The sequence below is a fragment of the Hyalella azteca genome, unplaced genomic scaffold (genome assembly GCF_000764305.2).
Source record: "Hyalella azteca isolate HAZT.00-mixed unplaced genomic scaffold, Hazt_2.0.2 contig12490, whole genome shotgun sequence".
NCBI lineage: Eukaryota > Metazoa > Arthropoda > Malacostraca > Amphipoda > Hyalellidae > Hyalella > Hyalella azteca.
The window spans coordinates 24684-47645 of record NW_025942448.1 but is presented as its reverse complement, the minus strand read 5'-3'; the positions used below and the strand labels follow the sequence as shown (position 1 = coordinate 47645).

Below are 22962 nucleotides of genomic sequence, written 5' to 3'. Positions count from 1 at the left end.
AGGTCAGTGAGCTGAGCAGCTGTGGTACAAAGACGGCATCGGCACGCCTATACACAGGTCAGTGAGCTGAGCAGCTGTGGTACAAAGACGGCATCGGCACGCCTATATACAGGTCAGTGAGCTGAGCAGCTGTGGTACAAAGACGGCATCGGCACGCCTATACACAGGTCAGTGAGCTGAGCAGCTGCGGTACAAAGACGGCATCGGCACGCCTATACACAGGTCAGTGAGCTGGGCAGCTGTGGTACAAAGACGGCATCTGGTCTTTGGCCTCTGTCATCTAGTCACAGGTCGGTGACTCGATTATAGCATATTGTGTGTTTCATCTGATGCAATTTTTGTTATTCATTTGAACACAAATTTCATCCTGTCTCTTTTTAGACTCGGTAGCCTTTTTACTTGAAAAAATATTCCAAATATATCGATGCTGCACCCGTGGGTCAATTAGTTTAGGTGCGATAGGCAACAAATTCTCTGTGAAGGACTACAAATAAATTAAGTATAAGAACCTGATACAGGAACACGAAAAGTTACAGTGCAAACAGTTTATCATTTGTGAAAAATTTGAGCACTTGTTACTGGTAGACAAGTACGGTCGATGCGGCTGAATTAATGGTCTTTATATTGACATTTTAATGATCACTAATCATTGCTGATTTATGGTCTTCACAATTCATGAGCTCCAAGTGTATAACTAGCCTGCTCAATGCCACTAAGGTCTTTAATAATTTTATAATATATTTATCATTTTACCACCAACGAAATTATTTAATTATGATGGTTTTTGCCACTGTTATAAAATGCTAGATCATAATGGCGAGACTAGCGCAGATTCATGAGCATTAGTGATGCTTAATGCTAGCAGCATTGGTTTATTGTTATAAATTATTATGCCCTACTCGCAAGCGCTCGTTCATTCAGTCACTAAATTATACAATAACTACCAGCAAATTTTTAAAGTTTATCCTAGATTGAAATAGAACTTAATCACCATCCACGAATTTAATTTCAGATACGAATATTATTGCATTTATTAACGTACTCGATCGTTACCTCTTTTGTTCTCTAAATCTTCTTTTTAAGAAATAGATACGAATTTTTAAATGATGCAGTGTGTCGGCAACTGCTAGGTAAGCAATGAACGCACATATACGGAGCGAGGTCACGTTGCACCCATCAGTAGTGGGCGTACTTTAAAAAATTACTGGTTTGTAACAGTCAGCTAACCACTAACTGTTTCTCGAGTTAAACACACAATTAAATCATAGACGACATATCGGCCGCCACTTGTACTAATAAAGTACTGGAAGTACAGCCCCAGAAATGCTGATCTCAATCGATGACTCCTGGTGATTGAGAGGATTTCAATGCAGATTTTTTTCATGCTATTCATTCCTATGATGTTTCGTGATGAACTGCATCCCCCGCCCGCAAGAATATTTCAACTTATCTACTAACACAAATTTTTTGAGTAAGAAAAACATATCAATCATCATGGATAACCATGATGCATTTATAATATTTCCAATTATGTGTGAATATTTTCAGAGAGCACTTATTGCGTGAAATGTCATTAGATACTCAAGAATTTGATATTATTTGATATTGTGATATTCCTCCAGAAAATATCTTTCTTTCACCATTCAACCAAATTTACGTTCACTCAACGTTGAACATGACAAATTAAAATTCATAGAAAAATCAAACAGAATCAGTCAAGTTTGCTTGTTTTTTAAGCTCATTTTCAAGGTAATGTGATTTTTACATACTTTCCTCATGATGTTTACCTGAAGTTTCTATCAGTTTGTTCTTCGAAGTATTTATTTAGAAGGAGAGTTCAAATAAGAAAATTAACTAAAACATTATTCAATTTAATTGCGACATTTATATACTTGTTCCTGGACGGCGTCCGAAACAAGACCCTCCTTATGTAAAATCTTGATTACTCACAATGGAGGGGTGTATTTTTGTAACATATATTATTTAGAATTGATTTATGTATGAAAGAAAGTATTATGTACACTAAGAAAACATGAGCTTGGGATCACTCACTGAATTATTCATATAATCTCCATTTTCAGCTGTTAAATAAAATAGTTTCTATTGTCTCGACGGTCATGAGTGGCCTGAAGGTCATCCTGTTGAGCCTCAGATGAAAACACTGAATTGTTGTACGGAATATTTAATTATATTTAATTCGTTCAAATCCTTCATACATGTAACATTTAATTTTTGCCAATTGTGTATGAAGAAACATACTGGATGAAACGAGGATGAAACTGGAGGAAGCTTGTCAAGAAGCAGATCATTAGAGTAATAATCATTGGGATGACGTTATAGTGTATAATGCACGCTCATCCACACACATTTGTATAAAGTATAGTGCACACTCATCCACACACATTTATCAGTGCACACTCATCCACACACATTCATCAGTACACGCTCATCAACACACACCTTATGACCTTATGATGAGTTTAGGACGTCGTAGTCCAAGGTCACGCTGATGCGCCGCCTTCATCGTCCTCCGTCTCCGAGTCGTCGTCGGATGTAACGTTGGACGTGTTCCGTCTATTTGCCCTCATTTGGGCACGCTGATGCAAGATGCTGTTGCTTGTCACTTGCTGATGGTAGTTTCCCATTGCTGGACAATCCGGGATCTTTCTCAACCACTTGTCCAGTCGTCTCTTGAATGTTGCAAGGGTAAACTCCCCTCCTCTCAGCGCTTTTGGCAAGGCATTAAAGAGCCTCGGTCCTACCACGGACAGTGATCCCTCACGAAGAGTCTGTACTCTGGCCGCGGCTCAGTAATTAAATGGAGGAATCCTGCACAGTCTCCCCCTTCTTTCGTTGTATTATGTCATTATTTTGAAGGTCTCACTCTCAAAGTTGGGAGCCAGTCCGTTTATCATCTTCCAAGTGTACAGTATGATATACCTTTCCCTTCTTCTCTCCAGTGAGTACAGTTCCAGGTATACTTTGGCTGTTCTAGCTGTTATGGGGCAGACGTTATTGCTTGGGCTAACATCACACACTTCGTTTGTGCTCATTACTTTGGCTGTTCTAGCTGCCACTTGAGATTTATAGTTCAAGGAGTTTCTTACTAGATTTTTCCATCCAACCACTGTACGATTAGGCATACGTCGATATTGATTGATATTTGTTGTTGTTAGTTGTATGAATGTAAATTTTTTATTATTTATAAAATGTTGAGCAGTTGTTGGCGTCAATTTTTCTACAATATTCTAGAAAGGATCTAGAACATTTACTGTATTTATTTATGTATAAAATTCCTTCTAGATTTCCAAAGCCTCAAATCTTCTATTAATAAGAAGACGTATGCTTACTTGGGCAATCAATTAGCAGTTTTCATCAACCGGATTACTTCAGCAAGGAACATCAAAAATTTTATATATTTTTAAAAGATAAAATACTTCGTGATGGAGGAGTTATTTTTTACAGATTGGTCAAGAGCGGCGGCGCAAGAGTATATAATAATAATTTGTGATAGCTGAGTTTTATGTTTTTACCTTTTTTATATTTTTGTGCTATCGATGGTTAGTTTTTTATAATTCACATAGGACACAAAAATTGAAATCACAGTGATAAAGTGAAATAAACTTTGATGGATTCCATGATAAACAATTTTAGCCTGAATTACTCGTAGTAAACAGAAATTAATTTTAAATTATGCTCAGCTTGATAAACCAATCAATAATAATTTGTCCTCAATACAAAAACATAACATTATTCACCTGAAATTATTTACGAGCGATGTGTCACCAGAATGATTTTGATTTTACCGACCATGTATGTTTCTTGATAAAGTAATATTTTGTCCCAGTTTTGCACATCGTCAAACTAAAAACATCAGAAACAACCCTCACCCAGAAACAAATAAGAACCGAGATTCTTTCTCCCAGCGTTTCTGTTATTTCAACGAAAGTCGTTTTCGTTTGCCATTCCCCGTGGAGTTACAAGCTGTTTGGTTTGTAGAAGCTCATGCTGCTCATGAAAATTTCATTCCGTCCTCGGGGAGTGCTGACGACGTGTTCCCACGGAGATCGTCCCGTAAGGTCGTTATGGCTGGGAAAACTTCAATGTTTATGATACGTGCTTCTAGAGTCTACACACACAAAAATATCCCCTGCACCGCTAAGAAATTTTAACTTCAACCTTTATACTCGCGGCAAAACTGATCATTATTTCTTAATTTAGTGTGACACAGATGCGGTCAGACAAGCTTGTGCACGGAGCCTTGTTCGGCTTGTTCTCCTGGAAGCTGTTGATTCATGTAGACATTTATCTGTTATGGCAGTACGGTTCAGATCACTACATTCGTGATGGCGTCAATTGATGAGCGATTCCTACGTAAGACGCTAAAATTGGGGGCTGATGAGCTGTTTATAAACTATTTTACTGCATTTCATTTTAGGCTCGAATTCCGGAAACGTAACTTACACAGTATGTTGTTCGATTCAAGTCCGGATATGATTTTCTGGAGCAGACAAAAATGCACATACCCTCTATATGTCTAAGATTGATTTTCTCAGCTTCCTTTTATAATGAAATTCTAACACTTTGTATGCGGACATTGCACTGTACTGGAAAAACGTGATATAAAAAATTTCCTTTTTCATAGAAATTCAATTTTTCAAAGATTAGCTATCCTATTTAAAATCAATAGAAATAGGATAGCTTAATAGGATATTCTGATGTAATGCATGGCGCTATGACTGTTATTTTATAGACAATGGTCACCGATCGCAACATTTACGCCCTATGATTTAAGCATGTCTAATTTATTGCCTTTCAAGTAAAAACTTTTCATTCTGATGGCAATCCTAACGCCAATATTTGTTATGACTTCATGTAATTAGTAGGAATGTGTTCTCTGCAGACATAAGCCATTCCTTTTGGCTGAAAGCTATGTCAAACGCCGCCAACCATGACGTCATAACTTGAAACTCTGGCTGCCCTGCCGAATAAGTCGACTCTGTTCACTAAGTTCGAGCTTTTGCCATTGGCAAGCATAAATAAATATTTTGAAACGTCGACCATGCGGCCGAGGGAGGCCATCAGTCTCACTGAAGGTCCACTTGATCAGGCAAATGGCGGACCTATAAGACGCATGTCGGCTGCTGAGTTATCCTGCAAGACTTCGTTCTCTTTCCTCTTGACTATAAAGGCAAATTCGCATCTGCATGATGATCTCTCTGGAAAATATTAACCGATAGTTCTTGTGTTCGTTTCGCGTCACTCTCAAAATACTATAATTATTATTTCGTTAATGATATGCACACGGCAAGAGTGGCCATAATTATTATCATAATTATGGCTGTTCTCACCTAACTCTAGGAGTTAATTTACTCCAAAAGTCATTACTTATCATTAGCAGGTGAAAGAAATTATTCAACACTAGAAGGCTAGCCCGGCGTTACTTAATTGGGCTTAACATTCAAGCAATTTCAAAATACTGTTATACCAAACCCCACCATTCCCACAATCCCTAATACCGTTGTTAATAAATATTTTTCTAATGGAATAAAGATCGCTATATTAACCCACATTTGACATAGACGATAGGACAACTATTTTACTAAAATTTTATAATTTGGAAGTTTAATTTTTCAATTTAAAATCAAACTAATTTTACCAAATGAAGGAGCAAAATTTAATGTATGACTAACTCTTTTCTTCAAATTATTTCCTACATAACAATTAATTATAGGAATAAAATTGTATCTCCTAAAGATATACCGAAATCATAATCATCGTGTCTACACGCCCCTGCGCACCCTCGATATATTTGTTGTGACAGTCCTAAATCACACAAACCTCCCCTCCTCACACAAACCTTGACAAATTGTGAATCTAAAATATTGCTCTCAACATTTAAAATACCACCGAAACATTGTTACACGAAACGAAGTTCGAAGTTTTGACCTTAGTTTACCGAGGAGATTTGTTCTGGTGAACATAACAGCCTCAAGGGCCAAATATTAAATCCTGGAATTTAGGTCCGTTTATTGGTCTATAGGTGGGCTTGTGTTGTGAATGGTGACAGTCTTTCTCTCACGCTGCATCACGGAGACTTGTACTGTATTTTGCCGCTTCGAGCTTCCTTAGTAACTTTTAGAGTTTGTTGCTCGAAAATCTGCTCAATCAAAAAAGTTGCTCAATCTGAAGGAAATTGTTTAAGAATGATATATATAACCTCGTTTATAGTTGTAGTTTATGAATTAGTTTGTCGCGAGTTTTCGTCCGTGTGGAGCATTTTATTTTTTATCCTGGTAATTCTGCATGAAAATCTATTTTATAAGCCTACAACATTCGACTATAACTTTCGCACTGATATCTCTGCGAATTATGTAGAAGATTGGTGCACCATGCTATAAGAGGTAAATATTGAGAAGCAAAATTAGAATACGTAGACTATCCTTTGAAACTTCGTGAATCTACATGATTCTATAAAATTAATTTGCCCAGCAATCGTATTCATATGTTGCGACATTTTAATTTTGAAAAGGTTTACCACAGCACAGATCGAGTCGAACTTATCACAATATCCTAACATCTACCTTATAAAGAATAACTGTCGTGATGCGTTTTCTGTTTATCAATAACTATTAATGATCATCCGTTGCAAGATTTTTGCAATTATTATGATTTCGCTTTTGACATGCTGAACAATGGCCTGTGTTGCCCCTAAAAGCATCGTTATTAAATGAATATAAGTGAAGAGCTGACATGATTATGCCGATTACCGTTTTATAATGAGACCAATACGAATAATGGACATATAGCCAGTCAATTTTTCTTCTTATGGAGTTTGACAAGACTCGCTCTGCGACTCTCATCATGAACTGATTTCTTCAATCTCGTAATTGGTGAGTTAGCAAAAATGCTTGGCAAATTTAATGTTTCCATTATTTGGTTCAAAATTATGACTTGAATCGGCCCGAGTTTATTGCTTTATCATGAACGGTTAAACTCGAATTGGTGGCATAAAATTGTTGTTGAATTTTGAGGTTATGCTGTTCATTGCATAAACATTGTTGGTTGTCGTATATCATGGAGTTTACTCAAACGAGAGCTAAACTCAACAAGCACACGAGGACGTGCTGTGAATGTCTGTTGTGTTGTAATTACTTGCAGCTTTGCACGTCCATCAAACAGCGCGTCTTGTTACTTGTTGCTGGCGGCAGATGAAGTCTTCGCCAAACTGCCTCGCATCAAACTAACCTTGTGGCTAGTGTATCTTGGGCGTTATTTATTTGCAGAGACTTAATATGCGGGAACGCGTGGTTCATATAAATATGCCGACTATTATTCATTAATTTGAGAGTTCGTGTTCATTTCCTATTTTACAATTGGGGCTTCCTAAGAATGGTAACATTTTTGCAGGGCAGTTGCCTGTATTTCCGTAAACATTTAATTTCTATCGAAGCCTATTCCAGCCAAATTGAATCAACGGCACGAGCAAGTCTCATAGATATTACTTGATTTTATTCGCGAGAAAGAAATAATTATGATCATGATCTGCAGTTAGCTCGCAAATAATGTGGGAGTACTCCGTTGACTGGGTAATGATATTTTTCTATCGTGAAATTATATCCATGGTTTGTTGTGGGTCATATTTCATAACAATAAAAAACGGTCTAGATTCGAAATAATTAGTTCCTATTGACGCATCTTGCTCTATGTTAGTCAAACAATTTATATTGATGACGAAAAATAAAAATATTAGAAATTTTTTACGACAGACGCATAGTCATAATGGCATTGCAGTCTTGTAGAATAAGTAGAATCAGCTCGAGCAACGAAGATATGGCGGGAAGCGTGCAAAAAGTTGATGCAGAAGTTTATGTTCTGCACCAAGCCCTCAGAACGGCCGCGAGCGTGAGAACTGCGCAGCATGCAGCCCTCAGTTGAGGGGGATTTGTGGGCGCCTCATCAGTAACTGCGCAGCGTGCAGCCCTCAGTTGAGGGGGATTTGTGGGCGCCTCATCAGTAACTGCGCAGCGTGCAGCCCTCAGTTGAAGGGGATTTGTGGGTAACTCACTATTTCTCTGCCTGGTATTCAAGTGATGTTGTTAAGTGTTATTATCCCCTAGAGACGTCAAGCTCTGTTATTAATAGCTATTTATGTCTGTTTATGTCGAGCGGCATTTTCTCCTTATGGTGAAGCTAGTGCAACAATGATGCACGAAAAGCACGCAGGTTCAAACGGTGAGATGATTCGTCACTGATACACGATGAGGGCGCAACGATAATTAAAAATAATAGTGCGACGTTTCTCTGTTCCCGCGTATATAATTCCCGGAAGTATGGAACCTCCGACATGAGATTTGTACTTTATTTACCTCATCAAAGTTCGAACTTCACGAAAAATCAAGCATAAAATGTTTTCTCGAGTGAGTGTGCAGTTAAAACGGGATCTCGGTCTTCGAAGACGTGGAGACAGAAGTTATATATTATCGTATGGAAGTCATATCCAAGTGTTTTACAACTTCAAGATTTCTTGAGCGCGCGTAGAATTGATTGGTTTAGCGAAAATCAAATCTTGTGTGTGAAAATCAAATCAAAATCAAAGACTTATTTTTTTCACGGCTATAGTTATTTTCCCCGTAATTCAAATCTGAATATCATAGCGATCAGAGTTAACAAACTTGTAGAAATTTAACTTGGCGTTGATAGATAACAATATTTTCAGAATGAAATGCGAAATAAAAATTTTATACGGTGCATTGTTTGAGAAATAGTTTTATGAAGTTTCGCATAGTTTCATGGTAGTGGCACTCAGTCATGTTCTCTATAAAATAAATTTTTATTGCGTTTAATGAAGCTAAAACTGTAGCGTTAAGCATCTTTGCAAGCTGGTGGACCCTCAGGCTTGTCAGAAGATAATGGATTCTGGTATATTTTTATATTAAAAAAATCCTAATTGTATGAAATAATGGAAGAAATGTATATTTTATGACATGGCTTTATATTTTCTTAATTATAATGAATTTAATTTTTTTGTGATATAAGTTTTATCGTATGCTTGTCACAAATGAACAGAGTGCAGCGTAAATAAGCGCAGTGCATATTTTACAAGTTCTTTTATTATAAGTAATTCTCTCTGAAAGCATTCCCGCTTACACGATGGGTGCATAAAGCAAATTAATTAACCTGTTAGGCGAAGCAGAATAACAATTAATACGATTAATTATTATCCAAACATTACAATTCAAAAATTATTAAGTTTGATGTGTGTAACATTGGTTGAATTACATTAAAAGTTGCAATGAGCAGAGGAATCAAATCAAATTCCTCGTAAGTAAAGCATTTTCTAAACAACTGATAATCTAAACTGTACCCAAGTTAACTTTGCTCTGTTATCTGTTAAACTTAAATTGATATAGATTAACTCAACTCAATAATCATATACAGTATACTTTACTATACTAAGCTTTAGTGGCTTTAATGTAGCATGTCATGACTAAACTCCTTTATTTAAAATCTCGTGGATGTATTTTTATGTTACTTACTGTATCTTGCTTCCAACGACCATAAGTTCAATACAATGGGTATAATAAACTGTAAAACAAATAAGTGAGGTACTCTTGAGCACAGCTGTTCTCATAAGGAAAACTCTCACCTATTATATTTGTTTTGACAAATCAAACAACCCTAAATCTCAGGACTTCTCTCACTACACTAAACGAAATTACCTTTCTCACCGTATTCTACATAATTGTTGACACCGAATAGTAATATAAAGGCTGGCACTGCGAATGCTGTAATCTTATGAACCTAATATCATCGTGGAGGTCGAGACACAGAATATGTAGCAAGAAAAGAAACATAATTGATCATGACAGCTCAGCCATGTGTGTCTTGAAGCGAGTGAACAGCGGCACCCGTTCTTCTCTCCTCAACGAGCAAGGCAGTTTACGCAAGAAGTGAATTGTCAACAATTTAAATTCCTTATTCGGTCTTGGTATATCATTATAACTTACTTGCATTTACTTAGACACTATATGCCGACGACCATGTGATGACGATTGCATAAAAAGTGCGCGTTAAGTTCGAGGTACAATAATTTGTGATGATGGTATTTCGCAGTAAAATTATGAGTTACATGGCTACAATGATGGAAGCATTACGCATATAGTGTAGTCTATTTGCTTGCTGCTGAGTATTTGCTGGGTGATCTTTTAATTTGTATGTTATTAAATAACTTGAATAGTGCTAAGCTGTAAGCGCAGACTTATTTTTTTCAAACAAACACGTCAGAGCACCGCTTCCAGCGAAAATCGACAATGAGTAAAGATGATATAGAGGGGATACCATGGTATATTGATGCAGTAGTCACTCATGTCATCTCTAGAAATTACTTTTCACAATATCTTTTTATTATGTCAGACCGTTCTTTCAATACTTACTGCCCCATTTAAAAACATAAATTTATATTCGGGGCTCAAATTTTATTTTATTCTTCACTTTGTTTATTATTGATACCGAGAAAACTACTTTTTTCTTTTACTAATTAAGGTTGTGCCTAGTAGCTGAAGCGTTTATTTTGTTCGCATAATAGTTGATTGTTATGGGTTATAATGAGGACCTACTGATTTATGCAATTAAAATTAATGTTCTGTGAAGTTCACTTATTGACGATTATATCTTCATTTTGAGGTGGTCCGATTCATGGTACAAAGACGGCATCGGCACGCCTATACACAGGTCAGTGAGTTGAGCAGCTGTGGTACAAAGACGGCATCGGCATGCCTATACACAAGTCAGTTAATCAAATAATACTATGTTCTTTCTTACATAATTCATGTTACCTGCTACTACTTTTAGCTGGTTTATCTCCATTCATCTTAGTCACCTCTCCACATTGAAAATAGTCTATAAAAACTTTTAATTTGTCGGTTGTCAATGTATTTCGGTGCGATACTCATATCGCATTTTCAATAATAAAACCACAAATAAATTCTGCATTTAAACAAGCCACGAAATCATGAAGTGCTACTGTTAGAATAATATATAATTCAATGAAGATTTGAGCGCCTGTCCCTGACAGCGGAGTTTATACGGTGCGCTTGAATGCGCCTGATCGTAATATACGATGAGCCAGCTCCACATGTCATGCTAGTCGTTCTTATGCTGTTTATTGACAATTTGCAACCCTTTCCCCCTAGAATATTTGAGCTTATCTGCTATCATGATTCCCTAGATTAAGATGAAAATTTCTGTTCATCGCAACCAACTATAATCTATAGGTTTATCAGTACTGTTAGCCAATTTAGACAATTTGAAGGCTCTTTTTTCCTGTCTAAAAAGAGGAATTGTCTAATGCTACATTTTTTATGTTTACATGACGTAGGAATCTCATTGTTCTAAGTGTTTATTCGGAAATAGAATGTAAAAAAATACTTCAATTAATGCAAAATGCATGCACACGTTCTTGAATGTCGTCCAATACTTAAATGCTTTACGTAATTTACGTGAAAACTTTATTGATTATAGAGAAGGGGTATATATTTTTAAACAAAAATCCTTTTGAAGATGAAATATCCTGTGGCCTGAAGATCGCCTTATATGGAATCTCAGCTAAAACCAGCGAATTATTGTTTACATTTGTAAAAAACATTTATTGTCACAATTTTGTTCATATACGTTGCTTATATCAGCTTCGTGATGCAGTCTCAAATTATAATCTTTCCCTACTAATTGGGGTTGGATGAGAAATATTTTTAAAATAAATTATGAGACGATTGGGTGTTGCGCTCTGAATACTTTTTTAAATGCAAGTTTTATTGGTGACCGGAGCGTTTCTCCTACTAACATTTTTCCTACTTTTAGTGAAAATTACGCTTTAAAGTTCAACAAAACTTCATTAAAGGAAACGTCTCCACAATTCCACGAATAGGTATTATTTTCTTATCTATCATATGAACTTATGTTTGCATTCGGTTCACGCACGCTACCTTAGCACGAATACTGCCTGAATTGGCAATACGATTAAATCGCTTCCTCATTCGTATTCCTCTTCTGTACGCCTGACCAGAATGCTTCTCAGCGCTCTGAAAAATATAAATGTGGACAAGCATCAAATTTTTTTCTCCATCGCTTGTATAAATCACGAAAGTAGAATTTATTGACGTGGAATTAAATACAGACATTGATTTTCACATCGCAACGCCGCAAGCTCTGTCAGAATTCGTACTCGGTCGAGCCCAATCCCAGAATTGAACTTTTCCTCATTGTCGTTTATCTTTGCCATGAAAAAGAAGTTCAATTATGATGCACTGTGAAGAGTATTGTGCCTCCTAAATTACATCACGGAATTTGATAACAACAGAAATTATCACTGCAAACGCCTGCGTCTGTACAGCGATGTATATGTTGATACCTAAACGTACCTATGCGTAAACATTTCTAACATATTATGATTCTGCACAAATATCTTCTGTTTCTTCAAAATATTTTTGCACAGATATTCAGTTGTGGATTGTTTTTCTTGCGCTGTCATTTTATTTCCGAAAAATAAATAAGCATGAAAATGATGATGCACTCGGAATCTACGAATCTTTGATTATAATCATTATTATATCCGTTTAAAACGTTACAGCATCATTTATTACGCATACTATCATCGATACTAATGCGCATAAGTCGTCAATGTCACTATGTCTCACCATATTTCTACATCATTATCATTCCAGCTGTACCATTAACTTTTGACTTTTACTTACACTCAGTCTTGTTAAAAATTTAGGGCCATTGTTGCCGTCACGAGGGTTATTTGGCACCAGCATCTGATACTCTTCTCCGTTCCACGCGAGGGTGACTATAGCAAGTGGTACTATGTTAATTGCTAGTCTATAGAAGGTGCTTCGATTTGCCAGATCAATGTTCATCATTCAAGTGGCATGCCGTTTTCCCAGCAAATACGTTATGATTGATTGTCTCTGTATTCTGCTTTGTCAGCTTTACGAACACCTGCGCGGCTTGCATTTAGACGTTGATAGGATATGTTTTGCTTCGTGGAGAGTTTGGTTTCTCATTCACTGAAATAATCGATGAACTGTTTCTGCACGTGAAAAAAGCTTCATATTATGTTTTGCTGTATCAATATATTATTATTGATTTGATAAGTGATTCTCTTTCAATAATACAAATACAGAAAAGTCAAACATCTGAATTCATGCACCTGTGATAGAATTTGATTTAGAATACTTGCTTGTTCCATCTACACGGCTGTCTGCCGTCGGCGACAGAGCGTTCCCGGGCCCATGCTTTCAGAAAAGTTAAGAGATCGTAAGTTCATCAGCCAATCATTGACGGCCTTTCAAGCAAAATCCACCAATCGTTAACAAGAAAATAGAGCGTAAGTTCTTGCGTACACGTAGCGAGTTTTGAAAGTATGGCTCCCGGTCGCCAACACCAGAACCTGGAACAGTCTGCCGACTTCCCTAACATAGATCGGCTCCTTCGTGGGATACCCAAACACTGTGAATGGTTTTCAGTTGACGATGAAATTTTTGGGCCACATCGCGTGGATAAACTCGTGTAGTTTCGTCGAAGCAAATCCAACAGTCATTAAATACTTGTCTGACAATAGGAGAGAGTGAACATTCCGAAATTAATCGAACTGTAGTATAATGAGAATGGACTATCTTGGTTAAAAAGTCTCCAAGCAATTAAATTATTCACAGCTTAAACATACACGAGACCAGGCGATGCATTCCCTGGACCCTGACCCCCCCCCTTTACCCGCCTAGCCCCACGCTAATTCCCGCTAATCTGACAGCAAATAATTAGCGGCGCGATTGTGTGGTGGTTCGTGAGGTGAATCGCGGCAAAGATTTATTGGAAAATATTTCATTTTTAATTCAGGCCTCGCCCTGATTGATGCTAGTCGAAGCTTGCTTGCACGGCTGGCGAATTTCATTAAAACTTCTACAAAAGTTCCGTAAATACAAAGTTTCAATACATCCAATTTTGAAAATGACGAATCATCAAGGCTTCAGCGCAACGACGCCTGCTTCATATTAATGAAAAATCACTGCATTAAAGCATTATCACACTGATTTGAAAGAGACGGACGAAATAATTGTTTTTATTAGTTTCACATTCGTAAATGAGCAATAAATTTCCAAATGTTAATTATTCAGTGGTAATCCGACTTAATTAAAGGTCAGTGCGTGCGACGGTTAATTAACTGTTGAAGTTTGCTGTCATTAGGAAAATAAACATCGACTTATTAATTGCTTGTTTCTAACTTAAGCTTTATGAGATGGGCGAAATGATCTGCAGAGGGAGTGAGGTTGTTCTGCGACCGAGATCGTGGTTTTACAGTTATACTTTATGACGGCTTAGTGATGGCTAGTCATAAAAATGATCAGCAAATACTAATAAGATTTGTTGATGTATTTTTTATTTATTTCACTCGTAGGTGTGTCATCGTCGAGGTCTTAATTTACTCTGCTCCTTTTTATTAATGTACGGTAGCAAATTGCACTTGAATTCGTACGAAAAACGAAGGGCATCGTTACCAATTATTTCCACCCATGAGATTGCTGGCAAATTTACTATAATTTTATACTACATGGACACCACCAATGCCAATTGTATAAACATGAAAGATACTGTTTACCTCAAAATTCTACACTTATAAAAGGCTTTAACTATGGCTAATGCTGTTGATGAATTATATTTTTTTGCAGTCACGACTCGCGTCTGTCGGGCAGCCGTACGCGCTCGTGGTCGGACATGAAGACGTTCGGCGAGCGCGTGAGGTTCGACCTTCTGTCGACGCCGTCGTCGCTCGTGCTGGAGCGCCTGCGGCCTGAGGACGCGGGGCTCTACAGGTGCCGTGTCGACTTCAAGAGAAGTCCCACGCGCAACGCCCGCGCCAACCTCACCGTCATCAGTGAGTAGTGTAAAATTGCGAGGAATTTAATGATTTTATTGTTGATGTTAGTGTGGCCAACCTCACCGTCATCGGTGAGTAGTGTACAATTGGGATGAATCCAGATCAGCCGCTATACTTTTTTTACTTTTTTTCCTTTTCTCTCTTCTTCTTGCCACACATTTCCTACTACACACAGCAATCCCCAAATTTTGGCCTTTTCCTGTGTGTATCATTAGTGTTTAAAACAATCTTACATTAGTTTTACCTAGCCAAAAACCCTAACCTAACCTGACCGAAGTAAACAAGGCCTGAAATATCCTAACCTAACCTGTCCTAACCTAATCTTACCTTACCTAACCTTACCTAACCCAACCCATCCTAACCTAACTTAACCTAGCCTAAATTATCCTAACCTAACCTTGCCTGAACTAACTTTGCCTTACCTAACCTAATCAAACCTAACATAACCACCCTTTGTCATGGTCGCCATAGAAACTTGTTCCTGGCTTGAACCTAATCTCAGGCAATGACATATATTTTACGACGTGTTTAATTTCCTACCTGTTCTATTTTGATACCGTTTATGATTGTGGCCAGAGTTCGCATTTCAAATACTCATTGAACGTGTTGGAAATGCGAACTCCGGACAAAATACTCCAAACTTCAATAACATAGGTGTCGGTTTTCCTCTATCAAAGGAAACAGCGCAAAAGTTTAAATACTTAGTTGATGGTTGCAAAAAACACTGCTTCAAAACTTCCTAAGGTACCAGTTTCTCAACTTACTAGTCGCATTTACGAGCGCTGCCTACTCCTGCACGCCGGTGGTCATCGAATGTCGTAATAACGGCTTGAGCGAAATTCTAGTTGAGGTCTTGTTTGACGGCAGATATCGAGGGAACGTCAGGGCCCCGAGCTCAACACTCGGGGTCATTAAAAGGTAATTTATGTTTTCTTTTTATCGTACATTTTCTTCAAGCCTTGTCATTACCGAGTTAAAAGACCTTGAAAAAGCTAAAAATAGCAGTTCGGGCACGCATGACAAAAACATGGCACGGAGCAATATTGATGTTTCACGAAAACAGTTTTCTACAGAACTTTAGAGATTTTTCCTTTCGCATTATTAATTCTACAGAGCTGAAGCAGGTAACCATGTAAGAATGATGTCTTTAAGTTAAAATTAAGTTGCCTAAATATTGCTCAAAATGTGAAAAAATCCAATTTTTGGAAAAAATCCAATTTGGTGTATTCATCAAGTTTCTTTAAGAAATAATTTTTTGAAAATAAGTGATATACACAGCAATTAGCGCAATTTTATTCTCTGTTGATAGCAACTTTCAGAACGCTTATAAAAAATACGCAGCTCGCACAATAATCTTAAGAGTAAAGACGTTGAACACGTTCAGGCAAACTCTCGAAGTTACGCGATTTCGACGAAAATTTGGTCAATTCTTGTCCTCTTTGAAAAATCATATCTCGAGTTCTATAAAAGCTAGGAACATGAAACAGGGTCCAAATTAAAGGCAAAGACTTGTGCTTTATTATTAGAGTTGTTGAAAAAATCTACAAATTTTTTCCGTAGAGTTGTGAAGAAAAAAGTGAAAAAATTGGTAAAAAGTTGATCAAAATTTGGCTCACAACTTTGTGAGTTTTCATTTTTTCGGAAATCTGTTAATGATATATCGTGTATCTCGTTGAGACACTTAGAGAATATGTAGTCGGAATTTCAAAAATCCTTGAGGTTTGGCCGTGAGAGTTGAAAAACCACCGAAAAATGGCCGAAAACAAAATTTTCAGGGTTAACTTTGACTCCCTGATGAGTATGAGTAGAGCGTCCGCTTCGCCGGCTGTAGGCACACAGAAAGTGAGCCGCTCCTGCCGAATTAATGATTTTATTGTAGATGTTAGTGTGGCCAACCTCACCGTCATCAGTGAGTCGCTAGTGTACAATTGGGATGAATTTAATGATTTTATTGTTGTTGTTAGTGTGGCCAACCTCACCGTCATCAGTGAGTCGCTAGTGTACAATTGCGATGAATTTAATGATTTTATCAGTGAGTAGTGTACAATTGCGATGAATTTAATGATTTTATTGTTGATGTTAGTGTTGCCAACCTCACCGTCATCAATGAGTCGCTAATGTACAATTTGGATGAGTATAAATGTCACTCGATTGCTTGAATCGCTTATTAACTGTTTACTAAAATTTTAAAAGCGAAGAAAATTCCATAAAAATTTACATCATCTCTATTAAAAACGTTTTAGAAAGAGATTTAATGAATATTGCGGAATTTTCTTAGCTTTCCAATTTTAACAACTTGGATGGCTTTACAAATGTGACCTTTGAAGTTTGCATTACCGCCACTGAGACATGTTTTACCGCCATGAATGAAACGTTCAAGGATTCATCCAACGCCCAAAGTGAAATTTTGAAGTCTCAGAATTATCTCGTAGGCCTGGAATGCTCGGCTACAAACCTACGAAGTTATTGTGGCTCTAATGAGAACTTCTCTCAAGAATTTACCCCGCAATTAGCGAGGATCTGTTGGGCCGTGACGCGTAAATTTGGCTTCGGTGCCTTGAAGTCACGTAACGTATGTCTGATTGGCCGTGACTTGATGCACGGCAGCGATTGCAGAATTGTCGGGAGCTTTGTAAGTCCTGCTAAAGTTTCTAGATAGCAACTTTTATATGAAGGAGGCTTGTCACAGTACGTTGGTCTGGATTCTTGTTCGTGCAGGGGCCGAGACGACTGCTCATTGTTGTCCCCTGCTGACACTTACTGAAACGTTCATCTAAAAGCCTGTAGTTCGTAACAAGCATATTCTAGGAAATATTTGAAGATCGCATGAGAAGAAACCTAAGCCGTGACGGCATTCACTTATATGAATGTCAATAACTGAAGATGTCTGGAGTCGATCAGATGAGAAAATTGCAGCTGGTAACAGTTATTGCCACCATAAGTTACAAAAATACATGGAGGGTTTCTTTCTTCTTTAATTCCGGAAATCCTAATTATGTTTCTTAATTTAATTTTATTTAATTTATCCTATACATTTTTAATAAAAGTTGCGTTCGGAAATTTCTGCCGTGACTTGCTCCCGCTGTACTAATAAAAGAGAGGAATTGCATTTTGTCTTCCAGTATGAAAGTATCAGAAAAGATTCAAGTCTCGGAACAGAACCATATCTAAAGTCAAACATGTTAAGCTCAAGAAATTGAAGATATTTAGCAAATTTGCAGTTGATGTTGCAGAAGTTGATGAACTTTGCTCTATTTTTCGACTCTTTTATTTTATATATCAAATGATTAAATGCGTTACACTATTATGGAAGGTGAATAGGAACCAATTAATTCACAAGAAGTCCAGTTGGATTATAGCAGTTTCAGTAGCTAAAACGACTAATGATGGGGAATATAAATTTCCTTTAATAATAAATAGTTTATTTGAAAAATGTTTTGTATTATAAAAAAATTTGGATTTTAACATGGCAATGAATCATAAAACAGACTAAAGTTGATTAACAAAATGTTTAAGGTCATATCAGTGATCAACACAGGAGAAGCTGTAAATAATCCTTTGTTTTTTTTAGTATTGATCAGACTTTTGAAAAGCTTTTGTTCCACTTTTGGCACTTTTTCCAGCTTGTCGCTTAAGTTCAATTCAACGCTACAACTACAACATTATCAGAATCGGTTGGCATTGAATCAAAAGTATTGCCTTCCATCCGAAAATAACTGTCACTATTCAAAGTGCGTTTTTAATGGCTGGACTTCTCACCAACGTAGTTAATTAATTTACATTATACATGAGTTATTATTTACTCAGATTTCTCGTTTACAAATCTTATCAACTGCATCTCCCAGAGTGACATTCTCGTAAATCCATCGAAAAGCTCTAAATATTAAAATCCAATCGGAGGACAATCCAGTCTTGTTTCATGTTGTCTTCAGGTTAGGTTAGGTTAGGTTTACATTGCAGTCATGACTAATGTCACATGTCTGACTGACTAATTCCGAATATAAGTGTTACTAAACTGCTAGCAATTTTTCACAGCACAGTGGGCTCTGTTAAGGAGACATTGACGATCAATTTTAGCGATTAAAAAAACACTAATGTCGTCCCAGATAGTCTCGGTTTCAAAAGATATGAATTGAAGGTATGCGAGGCCTTAAAACAATTTTGTACATACTGCGGACTTTCAAATTTATTACTTAACAAGTAAATTTTTCACCTTTATTTTATCCATTTTATTTTTCTGAAAGATTCTTGTTTGAAGTTGGCTAGGCTAATTCTCCTTTTATTAGAGTAAAACTTTTTGAGTTCCTCTGTATGCGTGAGTTTTGTTCGTGTCAGAGAAAAAGAAGTCGCGAGCCCTGCCATAATAAAGTTGCATGCGTGTCGGTCTTGTGAATGATTGACATGCGTTGCCTGTGAACGCTTCTATCGTCAATGTCACGAACTGTTTCTGCAGCGACGAGCGTGATAGGACGTATGGCGGCAGGGAGAAAAATACGAGAGTATATCTTGACAGGATGTTTGAATATAACATGAGGAAGACGTTCAAGATAGAGTTTGTTGGATAAATTATATACTGTTTGACAATAATTTTTACAGTGCTAAGGTTAGTGTTTGGTAATGATCACAGGGTATTTACATGAAAAAAATCGAATCTAAATAAAACTGTTATATCAAAATATTGGATGATTTTCAGCAATATTGTTTGATTTTATTCGAAATTTCAATGCTTCGAGATAAATTCACTCTCAAAAGCTGTGCTTAGTTAACACAATAAAATACATTAGGTATTCTGTTCAATTACCTATTGTACGATGCCGCAGATTTGGTCACTTTTTGCAGTTGAATAAATTATTGGTCAGCTGATCGGGTGGCATTTTTCACGTTTCTTCGAGCATAAATGCTGATATGCGCAATGATTTCTAGTTGCAATAATTTAAAAAAGGATTAAACCGGGATATTCTGAAAACACGCGCACTTGTGAGCTTTATATTATATTGATATACCGGTAACACAGATCCCTATTATATGAATACATTATATTTCTACGAGTATAATCCAGTTCTCGGGAAAATATTAAATGTCATTGTGTGTTCCGATCGTTTTTCGCCATTGACAGAAATTATCGCATGCCAAACTTTGGGTTTGGTGCAACTTTCTGTCAAAGTTTTGCACGATCTGACCCTAAAATCTTCCGAGCTTCTGACTGATGCAGAAAGTTGTTGCATATGCGCGAATGGCCCAGGTCCCAAATGAAATTAACTTTTTATTTTGGCCTCTGAATGGATCTGACCACAACGTCAATCAATAAATCGATTTCAATGTATATAAAGTGAATTTGGACCGCTTAAATAATGACCATGAGGCTTAAGTTATGACATGAGAACCATTAGTGTATATGGTTATATTAAGGTTTCAAGTTCGCTTCTTACTTATTTTCCGTAGGTCAGTGATAATCTTCCCTTCATATGTCTCTGTAACCCTGTACCCCATTCAAATTACGTTACTTCTGATCGGGTATTCCTAGACAATCCCAGTAAAAAGTTAGTGCCAACATTACATATAGCAGCCTGCCAATCGGCAGTCGCGTGAATGCCGTATCACTGCAACGGCAGTCATGATGGAACCGTTTTGGCGTTTTGTTATCAATAACCCATGTACGCTGTCATGCTGAACATTAACCCTATTAACCCTAATCGCGTAGGGTTAGCGGGAAAACGCCCTTATTTTCTGGCCTCTGCTTGAGGCCAGAAATTCGGTCCTTTCATTCTCATAATTTTTAAAAATGGATTCGAGTTCACAATTGTGCGTTTGAAGACTGCATTTGATAGGAAACAATCTATATTTATGCCTGGTAAAATAATCGCAGCGTATGTACAATAGAAGACACCAAAAAAATACTTAATGGAATTACGGGCAGATATCATTGCCAGCTGAGTTTGTGGCGTGACACGACAATCCGTGGCGATTAGGGTTAACGTCTAACATTTACTACGCCTTCCCTGCCTCATGTGCACGCTGCTGGCCGCATGCCGCACTGCTGGCTCTCTCACGCTGCCGCCACACTATACCTGCATTGGGCATCGTGTAGGCGCTGTTTTGTGCAGTCGCTCGACGTGTGAATTAACAACTGCAGTGAATTATGCGGCTATATTCATATGACCGGACTCCCATTTGATGACAGCGGCCGCACGGCGGTGCTGCGGCACCCAGCAGGCGCTGGATGTGCCATGACGGCAGTGAATGGCAGCATTATGGTAATGACGGCTAAAATTCAGTGCCATCGTTATGAGAAATTATTATCTGGGCCCTCTTTTCAGTACCCCGATAATTGTTTCCTATTGCATGTGACAGGAATTATCTTCTATCACCATGATTACTTATGTCGCAGCAAATCAGCACTCTATCCTCGCCAAGTGGGTTAATTGAGCCAGACACTATCAGTGCTTGGTTTTAAAGAATTAATCTTGCTGTAAGTCAAGCGTGTGTTCAAGGTTTTTTTTATATGGTGATATGGCAAAATTTCTCAGTACTTAGATTTAAAATTTGAAGTTCTGATAATCGAATTTTTTTAGTCAGGCGCTTTTTAATTTCGCGCCTAATTTTATATAAGCAAATTTATTGGGCTCTCCCATTAAAAGCTTTTGAAGGCGTTTTCTTCTATCGAATAAATTGCCACAGCCTTTTTAGATAATTCTATGCTCGTTTCCCCTTAATGAAAATTTCTAGAATAATTTCACCTTAAAATTTTTTTTAACATGTCTTAGTATTTACTGCTTTAAGGAAATTAATCACGACAATACGAGGTATTTTTGATGTGCCGCAGTCCCGCCATCGCCCCCCGAGATCCTCCTGTCCAGCGGCCAGCCCGTCTACGGCGTCGTGGGGCCCTACGACGAGGGCAGCCAACTGAGGCTCATCTGCGAGGCCACTGACGGTACGTAGACAGGCGACGTGACAGACGTGGCGTAGGCGTGGGGCCACTGACGGTACGTAGACAGGCGACGTGACAGACGTGGCGTAGGCGTGAGGCCACTGACGGTACGTAGACAGGTGACGTGACAGACGTTGCGTAGGCGTGAGGCCACTTCACTGACGGTACGTAGACAGGCGACGTGACAGACGTTGCGTAGCCGTGAGGCCACTGACGGTACGTAGACAGGCGACGTGACAGACGTTGCGTAGGCGTGAGGCCACTGACGGTACGTAGAAAGGCAACGTGACAGACGTTGGGTAGGCGTGAGGCCACCGACGGTACGTAGACAGGCGACGTCACAGACGTTGGGTAGGCGTGAGGCGACTGACGGTATGTAGACAGGCGACGTGACAGACGTTGCGTAGGCGTGAGGCCACTGACGGTACGTAGACAGGCAACGTGACAGACGTTGCGTAGGCGTGAGGCCACTGACGGTACGTAGACAGGCGACGTGACAGATGTTCTGTCTCTTATACACATCTAGATGTGTATAAGAGACAGGCATGTATCAGTACGTGTAGGGTGCAGCATGTATCAGTACGTGTAGGCTGCAGCATGTATCAGTACGTGACTGCAATAAATAATCTCAACTTTTCTTCTTTTCAAGGGAGGCTAAGGCAATTTAAAAGTAAATTAGAAGTTATTTAATTGAAGTTATTACAGATTTATGCAGGTTATGCAGTGTAGCCGCAGCTCATTAACTTTACAGATTGTTTATTTTTAAGACTCGTATGACAACGTCTGCTTGAATAAGCAGACTGCCGACACGTAACTCGGCCGGCCACTTTTCCTGCGTCTGTCACCAATTAAAGTCGCATTACCTGTTCAGTGTTCCTAGTTCATATTTTTTCTCGTGTATTCAATTGATTATCTGATATTTATTTCTCACAAACGTGCCAGCGTTCCTATTATATTTTCATTTTTCAAATTTTGCGCAGATTTATTCAATAATTGCAACTGGTCTGTTTCATCACTATTAAACCGACGCAGCGTACTTAGTATACAATATTGAACCTCCTTAATTATTAGCCTAGAGCTCAGCACCTCAGGAGCA

General features: G+C 38.0%; 1 protein-coding gene across 1 annotated transcript in view; it reads left to right on the top strand.

Annotated features, from left to right (window-relative positions):
• Positions 1 to 24: 24 nt before the first annotated feature.
• Positions 25 to 22962, top strand: part of LOC108670070 (V-set and immunoglobulin domain-containing protein 10) — a gene marked incomplete at its 3' end in the record, with an annotated part of 46799 nt that continues 23861 nt past the window's right edge. The window contains exons 1-3 of the mRNA XM_047883287.1: positions 25 to 57; positions 14727 to 14932; positions 21759 to 21869. Coding sequence (XP_047739243.1) covers positions 14773 to 14932; positions 21759 to 21869 — 271 coding nt within the window. The remainder of the gene's footprint in view (positions 58 to 14726; positions 14933 to 21758; positions 21870 to 22962) is intronic.